At 41.8% G+C, this 20,539-nt stretch overlaps 1 protein-coding gene across 7 annotated transcripts in view; it reads left to right on the top strand.

Moving 5' to 3' along the window:
• The window catches only part of obscnb (obscurin, cytoskeletal calmodulin and titin-interacting RhoGEF b), a 487,178-nt gene that overhangs the window by 313,388 nt on the left and 153,251 nt on the right, over positions 1–20,539 (top strand). For all 7 annotated transcript variants that reach the window (XM_063044498.1, XM_063044500.1, XM_063044497.1 and 4 more), the window contains 4 exons: positions 10,257–10,529; positions 14,023–14,289; positions 17,845–18,117; positions 19,656–19,922. In XM_063044498.1, coding sequence (XP_062900568.1) covers positions 10,257–10,529; positions 14,023–14,289; positions 17,845–18,117; positions 19,656–19,922 — 1,080 coding nt within the window. The remainder of the gene's footprint in view (positions 1–10,256; positions 10,530–14,022; positions 14,290–17,844; positions 18,118–19,655; positions 19,923–20,539) is intronic.

The raw sequence follows: 20,539 nt of genomic DNA, 5'->3' as shown, positions 1-20,539 counted from the left end.
CTGGAGGTTCAACTGACCTCATCATTGAACTGTTCCCACAATCTATGGACCCACTTTCAAGGAATATACAACTTATTTTCTCCATATTTATTGCTTATCTATTTGTTATAAGACCATAAAACAAAGGAGCAGAAGTAGGCCATTCGGCCCATTGAGTCTGCCCCGCCATTTTATCATGAGCTGATCCATTCTCCTATTTAGTCCCACTCCCCCGCCTTCTCACCATAACCTTTGATGCCCTGGCTACTCAGATACCGATCAATCTCTGCCTTAAATACACTCAATGACTTGGCCTCCACTGCTGCTCTTGGCAACAAATTCCATAGATTCACCACCCTCTGACTAAAAAAATGTCTTCGCATTTCTGTTCTGAAAGGGCGCCCTTCAATCCTTAAGTCATGCCCTCTCGTACTAGACTCCCCCATCATGGGAAACAACTTTGCCACATCCACTCTGTCCATGCCTTTTAACATTTGAAATGTTTCTATGAGGTCTCCCCTCATTCTAAACTCCAAGGAATACAGTCCAAGAGCAAACAAATGTTCCTCATATGTTAACCCTCTCATTCCCGGAATCATTCTAGTGAATCTTCTCTATACCCTCTCCAACGTCAGCACATCCTTTCTTAAATAAGGAGACCAGAACTGCCCACAGTACTCCAAGTGAGGTCTCACCAGCGCCTTATAGAGCCTCAACATCACATCCCTGTTCCTATACCCTATTCCTCTAGAAATGAATGCCAACATTGCATTCGCCTTCTTCACTACTGACTCAACCTGAAGGTTAACTTTAAGGGTATCCTGTACGAGGACTCCCAAGTCCCGTTGCATCTCAGAACTTTGAATTCTTTCCCCATTTTAATAATAGTCCGCCCGTTTATTTTTTCTGCCAAAGTACATAACCATACACTTTCCAACATTGTACTTCATTTGCCACTTCTCTGCCCATTCTTCCAATCTATCCAAGTCTCTCTGCAGACTTTCCGTTTCCTCAGCACTACCGGCCCCTCCACCTATCTTTGTATCGTCAGCAAACTTAGCCACAAAGCCATCTATTCCATAATCCAAATCGTTGATGTACAATGTAAAAAGAAGCGGCCCCAACACTGATCCCTGCGAAACACCACTGGTAACCGGCAGCCAACCAGAGTAGGATCCCTTTATTCCCACTCTCTGTTTCCTGCCAATCAGCCAACACTCTATCCACGTATGTAACTTTCCTGTAATTCCATGGGCTCTTATCTTGTTAAGTAGCCTCGTGTGTGGCACCTTTTCAAAGGCCTTCTGAAAATCCAAATATACAACATCCACTGCATCTCCCTTGTCTAGCCTACTGGTAATTTCCTCAAAAAATTGTAATAGGTTTGTCAGGCAGGATTTTCCTTTAAGGAATCCATGCTGAGTTCTGTCTATCTTGTCATATGCCTCCAGGTACTCTGTAACCTCATCCTTGACAGTCGACTCCAACAACTTCCCAACCACTGATGTCAAGCTAACAGGTCTATAATTTCCTTTTTGCTTCCTTGCTCCCTTCTTAAATAGCGGAGTGACATTTGCAATCTTCCAGTCTTCTGGAACCATGCCAGAATCAATCGACTTTTGAAAGATCATCGCTAATGCCTCCGCAATCTTCACAGCTACTTCCTTCAGAACATCCGGGTGCATTCCATGTGGTCCAGGAGATTTATCTACCCTTAGACTATTCAGCTTCCTGAGTACTTTCTCTGTCGTAATTGTGACTGCGCACACTTCTCTTCCCTGCCACCCTTGAGTGTCCGGTATACTGCTGATGTCTTCCTCAGTGAAGACTGATGCAAAATACTCGTTCAGTTCCTCAGTCATCTCCTTATCTCCCATTACAATTTCTCCAGCATCATTTTCTATCGGTCCTATATCTATTCTCACCTGTCTTTTACTCTTTATATACTTGAAAAATCTTTTAGTATCCTCTTTAATATTATTTGCTAGCTTCCTTTCATAGTTAATCTTTTCTCTCTTAATGACCTTCTTGGTTTCCTTTTGTAAGGTTTTAAAAACTTCCCAATCCTCTGTCTTCCCACTAATTTTTGCTACCTTGTATGCCCTCTTCTCTGCTTTAACTTTGACTTTGACTTCTCTTGTCAACCACGGTTGCATCCTTTTTCCACTCAAAAATTTCTTCTTTTTTGGAACATACCTGTCTTGCACATACCTCATTTCTCGCATAAACTCCAGCCACTGCTGCTCTGCTGTCTTTCCCGCCAGTGTCCCTTTCTAGTCAACTTTGGCCAGTTCCTCTCTCATGCCACTGTAATTTCCTTTACTCCACTGAAATACCGACACATCAGATTTCGGCTTCTCTTTTTCTAATTTCACAGTGAACTCAATCATGTTATGATCACTGCCTCCTAAGGGTTCCTTCACCTCAATCTCTCTAATCACCTCCGGTTCATTACACAATATCAATCCAGTACAGCCGATTCCCTAGTGGGCTCAACAACAAGCTGTTCTAAAAAGCCATCTGGCAGACATTCTGCAAATTCTCTCTCTTGAGATCCAGTGCTGACCTGATTTTCCCAATCTACTCGCATGTTAAAATCCCCCACAGTTATCATAACACTGCCCTTCTGACAAGCCTTTTCTATTTCCAGTTGTAATTTGTAGTCCACATCCCTGCAGCTGTTTGGAGGCTTATAAATAACTGCCATCAGGGTCCTTTTGCCCCTGCTATTTCTTAGCTCAACCCATAAAGATTCTGCACCTTCCGATCCTATATCACCTCTTTCTCATGATTTAATATCATTTCTTACTAATAAAGCCACGCCTCCCCCTCTGCCTACCTTCCTATCCTTCCGATACACCGTGTATCCTTGGACGTTCAGCTCCCAGAGACATGCATCCTTTAGCCAGGTCTCAGTGTTGACCACAATATCATACCTGCCAATCTGTAGCTGTACAACAAGATCATCCACCTTATTCCTTATGCTGCGTGCATTTAAGTACAACACCTTAAGACCAGTATTTGATACTTTTTGCTTTAATTTCACTGCAATTCATCCCAATGGCTACAAATTTGCCCCATCACCTGCCTGTCTTTCCTGACATCTTTACTGCTCACTATCTTAGATTTATTTCTGTTTTCCCCTTCCTCCGCTCTATCATTCCGGTTCCCATCCCCCTGCCAAATTAGTTTAAACCCTCCCTAACAGCTCTGTTAAACTTTCCCGCCAGGATATTGGTCCCCTTTGGGTTCAGGTGCAACCTGTCCTTTTTGAACAGGTCATACTTCCCCCAGAAGAGATCCCAATTATCCAAGAATCTGAAGCCCTGCCCCCTGCACCAGTCTCTCAGCCACGCATTCATCTGCCTGATCCGACTATTCTTCCCCTCGCTAGCACATGGCACAGGTAGCAATCCTGAGATTACTACCCTGGAGGTCCTGCTTCTCAGCTTCCTTCCTAACTCCTGGAAATCTCTCTTCAGGACTTCCTCCTTTGTCCTATCTATGTCATTGGTACCAACATGTACCAAGACAGCTGGCTGCTCACCCTCCCCCTTTAGAATATTCAGGACCCGATCCGAGATATCCCGTACCCTGGCACCTGGGAGGCAACACACCATGCGGGTATCTCTGTCAGGCTCACAGAATCTTCTGTCTGTTGCCCTGACTATGGAATCCCCTACTACTACCGCATTTCTCTTCTCCCTCCTTTTCTCCTGCACAACAGCGCCAGGCTCAGTGCCAGAGACCAGGTCACCGTGGGCGTCCCCTGTCAGGTCATCCCCCTCAACAGCATCCAGAACAAGATATTTGTTGCTGAGAGGGACAGCCACAGGTGTGCTCTCCACTATCTGGGCATTTCCCTTCCTTCTCTTGACAGTGACTCAGTTTTCTGACTCCTGTAGCCTAGGGATGACTACCCCCCTGTAGCTCCTGTCTATCACCTCTTCACTCTCCATAATAGGCAGTAGGTCATCAAGCTGCAGCTCCATATCCCTAACACGGTCTCTGAGGAGCTGCAACTCTGTGCACCTGGCGCAGATGTGGCCATCAGGGAGGCTGGAGGTCTCCCAGGATTCCCACATCTGACACCCTGAACAAAGCACTAACCCTGCAGGCATGCTACCTAATTCTACAGGAATGAAACAGGAAAAATAAGTCTACTCACCCACTTACCTCGCCAAACAGACGAACTTTTTAAACCGTTAGCTCGTACCGTTAGCTGTGAGAACCCTGCTGTTCCTGTCTGTCCGGGCCGATTCGCGAAAGGGGCCTCGCTCTCGCCTCTTCCCGTTTACTGCCGAAGCCCGTTGAAACCAAAGCCCTACACTCTGCTACCGCTCACTCCGCTGCCCGCTGTATAGGGTGGTTTCCTTTTTAAACTCTCCACGCGATCCTGTTGACGTCACGCGCCTGCGCAGTCTCGGCCTTCTTGCACTCAAAGTTTTTTAAAAACTGCCTTCCTTCAGAATTCAGCTCCCACGACGCTCTGTAGTCCCGATCCAAAGGAGAGCCGTTGGTAGCAACCTGCCTTGTTATAATTTGGATTTTGTCGTGTTTTGTATTGCACAGTTTGTTGTCTGTTGTACATTGTTTGTGTCTGTCCTATTGGGGGCCATCTCTTTTATTGATTCCATTGTGTTTCTTGTATTTACTGTGAATGCCCATAAGAAAATTATTCTTGGCATTGTATATGATAACATGTATATAGTTCAATAGTAAATTTATCTTGAATATTATTAAGTCCTGTAAATAATGGGTGGTGGAGTGGAGATACGTCTCTACTAAAGGAGGTGTAAGGCGCTCCTTCCCTCCGCTAGCCTGCAGGTCACCCTTGGGCAATGTGTAGCAGCTGCTGAGTCCCCCTGATTATGGTCACGTGAAGCCATGTGGTGGATGGTCATATGATACACATCCCAAGTCCTGGTTAGGCGACCACTGATGATGGGCGGACAATTTCTGAAGATTATTGATAATGGGTGGAGTCACCCATCCTGTAAAGACACTGCCCAGAAAAAGGCAATGGCAAACCACTTCTGTAGAAAAATTTGCAAAGAGCAATCAGGGTCATGAGATCATGACCACCTATGTCATACAACACATCTAATGACCTACAAGGTTAATGTTTTGTTTTAATTCAGTAGTTATCTGGAGATCAGTGTCAAGATGTGAGAACCAGAATCAATTAGTGGCTTCAAATGGGATTTAGGTGGGTACTTAGAAAATAATAACTTTCAGGGCTGTGAATTGAATTGACTTTATTTCTTACATCTTTCACATACATTAGTAAAAATCTTTACGTTATGTCTCCATCTAAATGTGCAATATGCAGTCATAGTAATTTATAATAATTTATAATAAATAGGACAGTCAATGTAATATAGAAATACACTCAAATCAGCATGAGTTAATCAGTCTAATGGCCTGGTGGAAGAAACAGTCCTGGAGCCTGTTGGTCCTGGTTTTTATGCCGTGGTAGCGTTTCTGGATGGTAGCAGTTGGAATAGATTGTGATTGGGGTGACTCGGATCCCCAATGATCCTTCGGGCCCTTTTTACACATCTGTCTTTGTAAATGTCCTGAATCATGGGATGTTCACAACTACAGATGTGCTGGGCTGTCCGCACCACTCTCTGCAGAATCTGTGATTAAGTGAGGTACAGTTCCCATACCAGGCAGTGATGCAGCCAGTCAGGATGCTCTCAATTGTACTCCTGTAGAAAGTTCAAAGGATTTGGGGGCCCATACCAAACTTCAACCATCTGAGGTGAAAGAGGTGCTGTTGTGCCTTTTTTACCATACAGCTGGTGTGTACAGGCCATGTGATGTCCTTGGTGATGTGTATGCCGAGGAACTTAAAGCTGTTTACCCTCTCAACTCCAGATCCATTGATGTCAGTAGGAATTAGCCTGTCTCCATTCCTCCTGTAATCCACAACCATCTCCTCTGTTTTTGCGACATTGAGGGAGACGTTGTTTTCTTGACACCACCGTGTCAGAGAGATGACTTCTTCCCTGTAGGCCACCTCATTATTGTTTGAGATTAGGCCAGTCAATGTAGTGTTGTCGGCAAATTTAATAAGCAGTTTAGAGCTGTGGATGGTGACAGAGTCATGGGTATACAGGGAGTAAAGAAGGGGACTTAGTACACAGCCCTGAGGGGCTCCTGTGGATTGGAACTGACTAGATTACTGTACTATGAGCCCGTACAAATTCAATGGTTTCTTTGTCTTAATTATAAGACCATAAGATATAGGAACTAAAGTAAGCCATTCAGCCCATCAAGTCAGCTCCGCCATTCAGTCATGGGCTGATCCAATTCTTCCAGTCATTACCACTCCACTGCCTTCTCCCCATACCCTTTGATGCCCTGGCTAATCAAGGACCTATCTATCTCTGCTTTAAATGCACCCAATGACTTGGCCTCCACAGCTGCTTGTGGCAACAAATTCCACAGATTTACCACCCTCTGACTAAAATAATTTCTCTGCATCTCTGTTCTAAATGGATGTCCTTCAATCCTGAAGTTGTGCCCTCTTGTCCTAGACTCCCCTGCCATGGGAAGTAACTTTGCCATATCTAATGTGTTCAGGCCTTTTAACATTTGGAATGTTTCTATGAGGATCCCCCCCCCATCCTCCTGAACTCCAGAGAATACAGCCCAAGAGCTGCCAGATGTTCTTCCTAGAGTAACCCTTTCATTCCTGATCATTCTTGTGAATCTTCTGTGAACCCTCTCCAATGTCAGTATATCCTTTCTGAAATAGGGAGCCCAAAACTGTACACAATACTCCAAGTGTGGTCTCACAAGTGCCTTATAGAGTCACAACATCACATCCCTGCTCTTATATTCTATACCTCTAGAAATGAATTACAAAATTGCATTTGCTGCCTTCACCATCGACTCAACCTGGAGGTTAACCTTTAGGGTATCCTGCACAAGGACTTCCAAGTCCCTTTGTATCTCTGCATTTTGAATTCTCTCCCCATCTAAATAATGGTCTGCCCATTTATTTCTTCCACCGAAGTGCATGACCATACACTTTCCCATATTGTATTTCATTTGCCACTTCTTTGCCCATTCCCCTAAACTACCTAGGTCTCTCTGCAGGCTTTCTGTTTCCTCAACACTACCTGCTCCTCCACCTATCTTTGTATCATCGGCAAATTTAGCCACAAATCCATTTATCCCATAGTCCAAATCATTGATATACATCGTAAAAGCAGTGGTCCCAACACCGACCCCTGTGGAATTCCACTGGTAAGAAGCAGCCAGCCAGAATAGGATCCCTTTATTCTCACTCTGTTTTCTGCCAAACAGTCAATGCTCCACTCATGCTAGTAACTCTCCTGTAATTCCATGGGATCTTATCTTGCTAAGCAGCCTCATGTGCGGCACCTTGTCAAAGGCCTTCTGAAAATCCAAATACACGACATCTACTGCATCTCTTTTGTCTACCCTGCTTGTAATTTCCTCAAAAAATTGGCGTAGGTTAGTCAGGCAGGATCTTCCTTTCAGGAAACCATGCTGGCTTTGGCTTATCTTGTCATGTGCCTCCAGGTATTCTGTAATCTCATCCCCCAACAATCGATTCCAGCAACTTCCCAACCACTGATGTCAGGCTAACAGGTCTATAGTTTCCTTTCTGCTGCCTTGCACCCTTCTTAAATAGTGGAGTAACATTTGCAATTTTCCAGTCATCTGGTACAATGCCAGAATCTATCGATTCTTGAAAGATCATTGTTAGTGCTTCCGCAATATCTCCAGCTACTTTCTTCAGAACCCAAAGGTGTATTCCATCAGGTCCAGGAGATTTATCCACCTTCAGACCGTTAAGCTTCCTGAGCACCTTCACAGTCGTAATTTTCACTGCACCTACTTCACTTCCCTGACACTCTTGAATGTCCGGTATACTGCAGATGTCTTCCACTGTGAAGACTGATGCAAAATACGCATTCGGTTCCTCTGCCATCTCTGCATCTTTCACTACAGTATCTCCAGCTTCATTTTCTACTGGTCCTATATCTACCCTCAACTCTCTTTTATCCTTTATATCCTTAAAAAAATCTTTTAGTATCTTCTTTGATATTAGTCACCAGCTTCCCTTCATATTTCATCTTTTCCTTCCTAATAGACAATAGGTACAGGAGTAGGCCATTCAGCCCTTCGAGCCAGCACCATTCACTGTGATCATGGCTGATCATCCACAATCAGTACCCTTTTCCTGCCTTCTCCCCATATCCCTTTACTCTGCTATCTTTAAGAGCTCTATCTAACTCTTTTTTGAAAGAATCCAGAGAATTGACCTCCACTGCCTTCTGAGGCAGAGCATTCCACAGAACCACAACCCTCTGTGTGAAAAAGTTTTTCCTCAACTCCATTCTAAATTGTCTTCCCCTTATTCTTAAACTGTGGCCTCTGGTTCTGGACTCCCCCAACATTGGGAACATGTTTCCTGCCTCTAGCGTGTCCAATCCCTTAATAATGACCTTTGTAGTTTCCTTCTGCAAGTTTTTAAAAGCTTCCCAACCCTCTGTCTTCCCACTAGCTTTGGCTTCCTTGTATGCCCTCTCTTTTGCTTTTACTTTGACTCTGACTTCACTTGTCAGCCACAGTTGTGTCCTTCTTCCATTCGAAAATTTCTTATTTGGAATATATCTGTATTGCACTTCACGCATTTTTTGCAGAAACTCCAGCCATTGCTGCTCTGCTGTCCTTCTGCTTGTGTCATTTTCCAGTCAACCTTGGCCAGTTCCCCTCTCATGCCATTGTAATTTCCTTTATTCCACTGAAATACCATTGAATTTTAGTTTCTCCTTCTCAAATTTCAAAGTGAACTCGATCATATTGTGATCACTGTTCCTTAAGGGTTCCTTAACCTTAAGCTCTCTTATCACCTCCGGATCATTGCACAACACCCAATCCAGCACAGCCGATCCCCTAGTGGGCTCAACAACAAGCTGTTCTAAAAAGCCATCCCTTCGACATTGTACAAATCCTCTCTGTTAAGGTCCAGTACTGGTCTGGTTTTCCCAATCCACTTTCATGTTAAAATCCCCAACGATTATCATGACATTGCTCTTCTGACACGCCTTTTCTATCTAGTGCTCTAATTTGTAATTCACATCCAGGCTGCTGTTTGAAGGCCTGTATACAACTGCCATTGTGGTCCTTTTACCCTTGCCATTTCTTAATTTATCCCATAGAGACTCTGCACCTTCCAATCCTTTGTCATCCCTTTCTAATGATTTAATATTATTTCTTATACACAGGGCCACACCACCCCCTCTGCTTTCTAACCTATCTTTCCAGTACACCGTATATCCTTGGACCTTCAGCTCCCAGTGGCAGCCTTCCTTTAACCAAGTTTCAGTGATGGCCACAACATCATACTTGCCAATCTGTAGCTGAATTTCAAGATCATCCATTTTATTTCTTATGCTGCATGCATTCAGATACACTTCCAGTCCAGTATTAGTTGCTTTCTGTTTTAATTGCACCATGCAGCTGTTGCCCTGATTCCACTGGCTGTGATTATGCCTCATCTCATGCCTGTCCTTTCTATCATCTCTGTTGCATGCTATCTTTGATTTATTTCTCTTTTCCCCTTCCTCAGCTCTATCACTCAGGTTCCCATCCCCCTGCCAAATTAATTTAAACCCTCTCTAACAGCTCTATTAAATGTGCCTGCTAGGATATTGGACCCCTTTGTATTCAGGTGTAATCCATCCTTTTTGTACAGGTCATTCCTCCCCCAGAAGATGCCCCAATGATCCAGAAACCTAAAACCCTGCCCCCTACACCAGTCTGTCAGCCACACATTAATATGCCTGATCATGCTCTTCTGGCGCTCGTTAGCATGTGGCACAGGCAGCAATCCCAAGATTATTACCCTGGAGGTCCTGCTTTTTAGCTTTCTACCCAACTCCCTGAATTCTCTCTTCAGGACCTCGACCCTTTTTCTAATTGTTCCAAGTTTCTTTGTCAAGGGCACATACTTATCACCATTTGTTGCACATTTTTGAGCTTCTTGCTTTTCTGCAAGTGGTTGTTGCTGCATAGAAAACAAATGTGATATTTCTCTGTTTGAAAGACTGTTTCTTTTAAAGTTAGAAAAATATAAATTTTCTTTGGGATATATGCCATGATCTCAGTCTGTGCCATTTAACAGCTCAGATTGATCTTGCTTTCATGCCAACTGTAAGCCTCTCTCCACCAAAATATTCTTAAAAATTAGACTATTAATTTGTTATTTGTTTTTCCCCTGATTCTTACAGAGCCAGATGTAAAAATTGTTGATGGTTTGAAAAATGTGGACGTGTTTGAAGGTGAAGATGCCTTGTTTGAATGTAAGCTGTCTCACGAAAATGCTCGAGGTGTTCAATGGATTTTGGGAGGAATTGAACTGCAGAATAACGAAATGAATGAAATTTCAGTAAAGAATGGCAATATTCACACTATTCTTTTGAGGAAAATTTCACAAGATGATGCTGGTTCTATGACCTTTAAAGTTGGAAAGTACATATCTGCAGCTCAGCTTAATGTCAAAGGTAATAGTGAAAAATGAAAATATAATTTTTAGATCTTAGTATTTTTTTTGGAAACGTACGTCAGAGTTAGTAGTTGTGAAACATCATGGTTTTATTTTATATTGGTTTGTTAAGGTTGTTGATAAACTCCAATTACAGTACCTATTAAATGCTCCCAATGGCGTCATCTCAAATAGCCTCTGACAACTAAGTCCAGCTCCTGGCCTTCATGGGTGGCTCAGCTATTAAGCCCAATGGAACCATTTCAACTGAAAGGAGAAGGGGAAAGGCGGGTTACTGGTGCCTTAAAACCAGTTGCCTTGGGCAGATGGGGTTCGTCAGCTGCAGTTGGCAGCTCATCGAGGAGAAGGAAAACTGACCTCAAACCTCCACTGCCTTGCAGCTACACCCACTCATGGGAAAGGCTTCAGGAGTAAACCCCAGGGGAAAATCCAGAACAGGAGTCACTAAGGCAGCCCTGCAATGAATTCAACATTCAGTGGCAACTCCTGCCAAACTGTATCATAGTCTCTTGATGCTCTTTTGGATTCATCAGCTAGTTGTGTGGAGAACAGGAGCCTGCTACATGGGCAAAGCTTGCTGTCCATATCGTACTGCCTTGACTTGCATATCATGTGGACAGCTGGGATGCAACGTCCATGGTTGACCCTCACCAACAGACGGCCGCAAGTATTTTATATTTAAAATAAATACTTGAAATTTACAGAGGAATTCTCTGGTCGCAAGCCATTTATTTTTTGCCTGTACTGACCCAAGTTGAAGCATCAAAGTCCTCTCTGTGATTTTTACTAATTTAATGCTTCTTTTTATTAGAAAGAGACAATCAGCCGCCTTTGGGAAATGTGACAATTCTTAACATCAGTTTAATGTGCCAATATTCAGTTAAGGGTCCTGATAAAGAGTCTCGGCCCAAAATATCGACTGTTTATTCTTTTCAATAGATGCTGTCTGGCCTGCTGAGATCCCTCAGCATTTTGTGTCCATTACTTCAGTTAAGCGAGATTAGCTAATGTGTGAAGTCACAGAGTTATATAATTCTGAAACATACCCTTTGGCCTGACTAATCCATGTTGACCAAAGTGCCCAGTTGACTAAAGATGGTCCTAGTTATCTGCATTTTGCTCAGATCTCTCCAAAACTTTCCTGTCCATGAATCTGCAAATGCCTTTGTAAACCACCCTCCCAGTCACCTTTAAATCTTTTTACTCTCACTTTAACCTATGCCCTAAGCTAGGAAAATGATTCTACCCTATCTATGTCTCATGATTTTATTTCTATACAGTCACCCTCAGCCTCCTTTGCTCCAAAGAAAACAGTCCCAGTTTATCCAATTTCTCCTTGTAACTCAAGCCCTCTGATCCCTACAGTATGCTTGTGAAACTTCACCCTCTCTAGTCTTCTCATATCCCGCTGCACAAGTCCACCTGTAATGAATATAATCCATCCGTGAATGAATCTCGGGTCCAGTTAATCTAAGTGTCTGGATTACAATACTTCTGTATTTACAAAGAGCAGTAAACACTGGAACGGGCCAATTGGCAAAAATTCCTGCCACTCACTGGATGTTTTTTTAAATTTTCTGCTCCATTCTGTCAGCTCTAGTAACTGTTGTATGTGAAAATCCCAGGTGATCAGTCGTTTTTGAAATACTCAAAATGCATTGCCTGGCACCAACAATCACTTAAAGTCAAAGTCAATTGGATCAGAATTCTTCCTCATTCTGATGTTTGGTCTAGACAACAACTGAACCTCTTGACCATATCTGGATGCTACCACGTGATTCACTGATTAGGCAGGCGTACAGGTGTACATAATAAGGCAACCACTGAGTGTATCTTCTCTACCCTGGGAAAATGATTCTGACTGTCTACCCTATTTATCTCACTGATAAATGATCTTCAGTCGGGTCTCTCACAGACTCTGATGCTCCAGAGAAAATAACCCAAGTTTATCTAACCTTATAGCTCATACCCTCTAATCCAGGCAGCATTCTTAGAAACCTTTTCTGCAAGCTCTACCTCCTTATCCTTCCTGTAATAGGGTAACTAGAATTGAACACAATACATCCAAAATGACCTAATCAGAGTTTTATATATCTTCAATATGACATCCTTATGTCTATAGGCCATGCCATGACCAATGAAGGCAGGCATTCATATAGAGGCACAGAAGCAGCCCAGCTAGCTTGTGCCGATCCATTTGCCTTCTTTAACAGCCTATTTAGTTTTGGCCATTTTCAGTGAGCTATGGAATCTGTTAAGTAACCTGCCATTAACATTATACTTTTCCCCTGAATTTGACCTCCCAAAGTGCAACACTTCACACTTGCCTTGATTAAACTCCATCTGCTATTTGTCCGCCAATATTTGTAACCGATCTGTTTTCAGATGTATTCTTTGACGTCCTTCCTTTGCCCAACTTCACCAATCTTTGTATTGTCTGCAACTTCCTAGTGAGTGGCATTTTTCTTAAAGAACTTAGATATATTTTTCGATGAGGATTTCTTTACTCTCCAGATATAAACAAGGATATGATGATATCCATAATAATTTGTAATCTTGTCTATTGCAGTTCTTCTGTGTCCCAGTGTATAGGATTCTCCTCTTCTTGTGTATATGTCATTATTGAGTGTTTACTGAACACTTAGAGTGAATAGAAGAGCTACTCTTTTTCCCTTGCAGCCTTTGATTTGAATACGTCAGCCAAAATATCTGATGCTATTGAAGTTTCCAGGCATTATAAAGCATGACTTTGGTGGTTGTGTACTTCTCTGACTGCCATAAAGCAGAATATCAGGGGTTTTGGCCACCATGTCTATCTTGACAATCTAATCCCATTTTCCAGCACCTAGTCTATAGTCTTCTAAGCCTTGAAAATTTAAGTATTTGGCTAGATACTTGAATGTTGCAAGTGTCTCCTCTTCCACTACACTGTCATTTTCCCTCAACCTACTCTGCTTCAAAGAAGCAAAACCATCCTATCCTGTCTCCCCTCATAACTGAAGCATTCCAGAGCTCTGCACACTCTCCAGTGTAAAGACGTTTTCTATAAATTTGTAATTAGAACAGCACACAGAATTCCAGCTGTTGTCTAATGTTTTATGAAGCTGTTCCATAACTTCCCTGCTCTTATATTTTTTGACCTAGCTAATGTAAATCAGTAGCTCATATGGTTTCTTCATGACCTTGCCTACCTATGCTGTCATTTTAGGAATCCTTGGACATGTACATCAAGATTCCTTTGTTCCTCAGTACTCCCAAGGCTCTACCATTCATTGTGTAATTAAAGATGACCCTGATTTTTCAAACTTTATACAATTTTATGGCTTCTTTTAGGATCCCATTTGTCATTGGACATGTTTTAATGCTCCAAAAATAAGTGCAATACACTTCCTAGATTACTGCCTACATTTGTGTACTAAATTTTAATATAGGCTTTACAGTAGAAATTTTAAACATAATTATTTTGTATTATTGTTATTTAATTGTTTCAGCAACTCCAGCAACTTTCACTAAACAGCTCCATAGTATGGAAGTGGATGAAATGGAAACAGCAACTTTGCTCTGTGAACTTTCACAGTCGAATGTTCCAGTTATTTGGAAAAAAGGATTAACAACAATTTTTCCAGGTGATAAGTATGAAATTAAACAGGAAGGTTGCATACATAAGTTATGCATACACAACCTAATATCAGGGGACTCAGGTGAATATACCTGTATATGTGGCGATCATCAGACCGCAGCTTCCTTAACTGTGAAAGGTGAGTTAAAAGTAGTAATTTAGTATTGTAATTCTTTTGACGATTCTTGTATTATTAGAGGATTGTAAAGACTAATAGTTTCCTTGTGTTCTGTTCCTTGTTTCATCTTTGAATATGTCATCAAGGATCAACTTTATTCCCTATTGATATTTACATGTGTCCCGCTTGGTGACGCAATAATATCAGCGCTGGACTCCGGAGCGAAGGTTCCTGAGTTCGGATCCAAGTCGGGTTGAACGTCAAACTAGCAACTCAGCCTCGTAAAAACAAGAGTAGCTTGCTACGGAAACACGGTCATGACGGTGCCCTGATAACCCCACGGCCGAGTTGAAGGCTATTCTTCTCCTTCTTCACATTCACATGTATTAGGAATTTTTTTCTGTGGTGTGTTGGTCAGGATGCAACATGCAACAAAACAATAATATTTCACAATTATAAAAATTTATATCAAAATGAAGTTAGAGGTTAGGGTATGGATATGGAATAAAATATGCATGAATAAATGAATACCAGCATGTACAGTTTTTGCAATGTAAACATCATTATGAAGAGCGGCTTCAGTTCAGTACATTGATGGGATAATAAATAAAGGTGACGTGGGGGCTAACTAGAGTGGTTGATCAACTTTTGGGGGAGAAACGTTTAAGATGGTGTGAAGTTTTTTGTTTTAATAGCCCTATATTCTAGAAGGGAACTTTTGGAAAAGGAAGTTTGCAGGATAGGTAGTGTCCATGGTGATATTTCCTTCCCACTTCATTGTTCTGGACAAATACAAGTCCTGCAGTGATGGTCAACTCCAGCCAATAACCTTTTCTATTCACCTGACATTTCGCTGTAGTTTTTATATATTGTAAGTGGATGTTGCAGCAAACCAGACAGAAATGGTTGTTGTGAGGATGCAGTGTGGAATTGAACCAGTATGTTCTGTGGAAAATGGGATTTTACCAACTGCTGCAAGAAGTACTATTTCTGGTGAGCCTCTTTGTGAATGAAGGAGATATGGTTCTTCCACATGAGGTCCTATGAAATAATGATGCCCAGGAATCTGAAAGTTGAAATGGGGGATACATTTTTCCTGAAGTTGATATACATCTCTGTAGTTTTGAAGCATTCAGCTCCAAGTTGTTATTTCCATGGTTTTGAGGACATTCAGCTCCGTTGTAATTTCGAAGATAGTAAATTTACTTGTGTTAATCTGTTTACTAAAATTAGTTGCATTAGCAGATGTGCTAACATAGAAACATAGAAAGCCTATAGCACAATACAGGCCCTTCAGCCCACAAAGCTGTGCCGAACATGCTCTTACCTTAGAACTACCTAGGCTTACCCATGGCCCTCTATTTTTCTAAGCTCTATGTATCCATCCAGGAGTCTCTTAAAAGACCCTATTGTTTCTGTCTCCGCCACCACCAGCAGCCCATTCCACGCACTCACTACTCTCTGCGGGGAAAAAAAACTTACCCCGACATCTCCTCTGTACCTGCTTCCAAGCACCTTAAAAATATGGCCTCTCGTGTTAGCCATTTCAGCCCTGTGAAAAAGCCTCTGACTATCCACACGATCAATGCCTCTCATTATCTTGTATACCTCTATCAGGTCACCTCTCACCCTCCATCGCTCCAAGGAGAAAAGGCCGAGTTCACTCAACCGGTTCTCATAAGGCACGCTCCCCAATCCAGGCAACATCCTTGTAAATCGCATCTACACCCTTTCTATGGTTTCCACATCCTTCTTGTAGTGAGGCGACCAGAATTGAGCACAGTACTCCAGGTGGGGTCTGACCAGGGTCCTATATAGCTGCAACATTACCTCTCGGCTCTTCAACTCAATCCCACTATTGATGAAGGCCAATGTACCGTATGCCTTCTTAACCACAGAGTCAACATGCGCAGCAGCTTTGAGTGTCCTATGGACTCGGACCCCAAGATCCCTCTGATCCTCCACACTACCAAGAGTCTTACCATTAATACTATATTCTGCCATCATATTTGACCTACCAAAATGAACCACCTCATGCTTCTCAGCCCAGTTTTGCATTCTATCAATGTCCCGTTGTAACCTCTGACAGCCCTCTACACCCCCAACCTTTGTGTCATCAGCAGATTTACTAACCCATCCCTCCACTTCCTCATCCAGGTCATTTATAAAACTCACGAAGAGTAGGGGTCCCAGAACAGATCCCTGAGGGACACCATTGGTCACCGACCTCCATGCAGAATATGACCCATCTACAACCACTCTTTGCCTTCTGTGGGCAATCCAGTTCTGGATCCACAAAGCAATGTCCCCTTGGATCCCATGCCTCCTTACTTTCTCAATAAGCCTTGCATGGGGTAACTTATCAAATGCCTTGCTACATGGGGTACCTTCAGTGCTATAAAGCTCCTGTGTGGTTAGACCATAAGATGTAAGAGGAGAATTAAGCCACTTGGCCCATTGAATCTACTGGCCATTCCATCACTGTATCCACTGTCTGCCACTTGTGGAAGGATTGAAATTTCAGGGTGGGGGGAGGATAGCAATCAAGCAGGAACAACTATCTTGGATATTATTGAACAACTTGAGTGTTGTTGACAATGCACTAATCCAGGCCAGTGGAGCATATTCTATTGTTCCTGAATTTTAAATTAGAGATTTGACCTTGGGATGTCAGGGGAGAATTATATTCCATAGGATACAAACCTAGCTTTTGAGCTGTTCTTATAGCGACAGTATTTATTTGGCTGATCCAGTTGAATCTCTGGTTTGTAGTGAGCCCCAGGATATTATAGCAGGGAACTTGGCAATGGCAATTCCCTTGATTGTTAAAGGTAGATGGTTAAAATTTATTCTGTTGGAAATGGTCATTGCCTGGTTTTGTAACGTTAATGTTTACCACTTAGCAGTCCGTGCCTGAATGTTGTCAGGGTATTGCTATGTGCAGACATAGACTGCTTCATTAGCTGAGGAGTTGTAAATAAAATTGAACATGCTTCAAATGTATATTCTTCTGACCTTATGATGGAATGAAGCTCTTTCATGAAGTAGCTTGGTCTAGGACATTGCCCCAGGTTGATGTCCTGGAGCTTAGATGATTGACCTCCAACAATCCTTGCCTTTTTTATTTTGATCTGAAATGTGCCTCCAGCCATAAGCATTTTCCTTTTGATCCACATTGATTTCAGTTATATTGCTGGTCCAGGAAAGCTTGGAGCCAAGTGGTCCTGACAAAATCCAATGTGCACGAGTGAGTAGATTATGGATAGGTGCCACTGTCAATGACTGCTTACTTCAGTTTGTTCATGAGTGAAAGGGAACTGTAGGCAGTAATTAGGTGGATTAAATTCTTTTGCTTATTATGTAGCTGCAGTTTTCCACATTGTCAGATGGAATGTTTGGAAATGCTGCTGGCTGATATGCTCATGTATCAATAATCCAAGGTTATTTTCTTTTCTTCGAATGATAAAATTACTGTAAGTAAGGTGTAGTATGTAGATTAATGACAGTTTCTCACATTACTGTCACAGGTAGTTGTAGACTAATGAGAAACTATAATCTTATGTTCTCTTTGTACAGAATCCGAAGTAAAAATTGTTGAAGGCCTGAAGGATGTAACGGTTTTTGCCAATGAAAATGCTGTGTTTGAATGCAAAGTTCATCCTGAAAATTTCTCTGATGTACAATGGTGGTTAAGTGACACTCCTTTGCAGCACAATGAAATGAATGAAATATCTGTTAAAGATGGACACATTCACATTTTGAAGCTGAATAGTGTTACCCAGGAAGACTGTGGTACAGTTACAATTAAAGTTGGAAAAACCAGTTCCTCTGCAAAACTTCTAGTAAAAGGTAAGAAACAGAACAGTATAAACCACTCTGGAGATGGCTCCAACAGAAGTCTTGATTTACTTATTTATTGAGATACATCGCGGATTAGGCCCTTTCAGCCCTTTAGTCCATGCTGCCCAGCAATTCCCCGATTTAACCCTAGCCTAATCATGGGACAATTTACAATGATCAATTAACCTTTGGATTGTGGGAGGAAACCAGAGCACCTGCAAGATATCCACACAGTCACTGGGAGAACGCACAACCTCCCTCCAGGCGGCAGGGGGAAATGAACCTGAGTCGCTGGTACTTTAAAGAATTGTGCTAACCACTATGCTGCTGTGCCGTCCATGTAGAACTGCTACATGTTATCAATTGTTTGGATGCTGCAGGTGCTTATTGGTTTCCGATTTGTCTTCTGATACATGTATTCGCATTGCCAATGTGATTTCATTGCCTGCTATATTGAGAAGGGGACAAAAGCAAGTGTGGAGGTCTTGCATGTCGTGAAAACTTTGCAACATCGGTTAATATGCTATAAATTTTAATCCCAGTGCTGACAAGTTGTAACTCAAATTTAACTAATAGATATAGGGAGGCAAGGGAGGAGATTGCTGAGATCTTTTCAGGGATCTTTGCATCATCTTTAGCCACAGGTGAGAATTGCCTATATTATTCCTTTCTTTATGATTGAATTATACAGAAAATTATAGGCCAAGTTACATCAATGGTTGGGAAGTCACACAAGAAGATTCTTAGGGGCAGAATTTACTTCTATTTGGAAAAGCATGGATTAGTGATGGCCAGCATGACTTTGTTCGGAAAAGGTCCTGTCTCAGAACTTTGATTAAGCTTTTTGAAGATGTCTACGCAGACCTTTGTAAAGCATTTGACAAAGCAGGCTGGTCCAGAACGTTAAGTCACATGGGATACATAATGATTTGATAAGAAGGATGCAAAATTGGCTTGGTCGTAGAAGACAGAGGGTAGAGGTGGTGGAATATTTTTCTAACTGGAAGTTGGTAACTAATAGTGTTCTGCAAGGATCAGTGCTGGGACCTTTGTAGTTACAAAAATGTATGCAGACTGATTAGTAAGTTTGAAAATGACACAAAATTAGTGGCTCTGCACTAATCTGCAGATTTTCTTTTGTTCAAAATTAGTGGAGCTAGTGAGGAGGGTTGTCAGAGATTTCAGCAGGAAATGTCGTCCACTTTATAAGGTCAAATGTAAGAGGAGAAAGTAAATAGCAGAACCCCTTGGAACATGGATAACCTACACTCATTGTAACTCATTTTTCTCTCCACAACTCACTCCGGAAAGTGCTGAATCCATTTTGGAGCTCTATACACTCATAAACTCATATTCTCAAAAATTGGGAATAACTTTGCAATTTTGCAGTGTAATTTTGCTAATGTAGATCATATTAATAAATCTAATATTTGAAGTATAGGATTTAAGTTCATAGTATTGTTGTTTTGCATGCTTTATACAAATATTTCCCATTGCCTACAGTAAATTATAATTATGTTCTAAATTTCTGGGTTTTTTTACTGTAGCTGCACCTGTTCAGTTTGTAAAGAAACTACAAAACCAGAAGGGTGATGAAGGAAGTCTGATATCACTACATTGTGAACTGAATCAAGCTGGTGCACCAGTCACATGGAAAAGAGGGTCTCAAAAACTAAGTCAAAGTGACAAATATGAACTATTACAAGATGGTTTTGTTGTTGAATTATTGATCCATAATCTGAAGCTTGAAGATGCTGGCGAATACACTTGTGATTCCGATGATGACCAGACAAAAGCTAATTTGTCTGTGAAAGGTACATATTCATTGTTTAATACAATTGTGGCTGGCATCAACTCTTTTTGATTTCAGATTTTAAACCATTATTGTTTTAGCATTATTATTACCATTAAAAATAGTAACAGCGCTGGCCAGCGCTGCCCCCGTACTGAACATAAAATGAGAATAATTGTACTTTAAGCCACACACACAAAATGCTGGAGGAATTTAGCAGGCCAGGCTGCATCTATGGAAAAAAGTACAGTTGATGTTTTGGACTGAGACCCTTCGGCAGAACTGCTTTCTTCCATAAATGCTGCCTGGCCTGCTGAGTTCCTCCAGCATTTTGTATGCATTTCTTGAATTTCCAGCATCTGCAGATTTTCTCTTGTTTATAATTGTACTTTATCAGAGTTGAGATCTGTTCCTGTTAACTACAACAATATACTGTAAAATGCTGCACGTTTCATAGAGCAGTTCAGCATAGGAACAGGCCCTTTGGCCCACAATGAAGTGCTGAACTAATTAAGTAAGTAATTAAATGCCCAATTGAATTGATCCCTTCTGTCTATACAATGTCAATACCTTCCATGTCCTGCACATTTGTGTACCTATCTAAGAGCCTCTTAATGCCTTTATCGTATTTTCCTCTAC

Source organism: Mobula hypostoma, chromosome 3, assembly GCF_963921235.1.
Source record: "Mobula hypostoma chromosome 3, sMobHyp1.1, whole genome shotgun sequence".
Taxonomy (NCBI): Eukaryota; Metazoa; Chordata; class Chondrichthyes; order Myliobatiformes; family Myliobatidae; genus Mobula; species Mobula hypostoma.
Note: the sequence above shows the minus strand (reverse complement) of the source record. Positions and strands in the feature narration are given on the sequence as shown.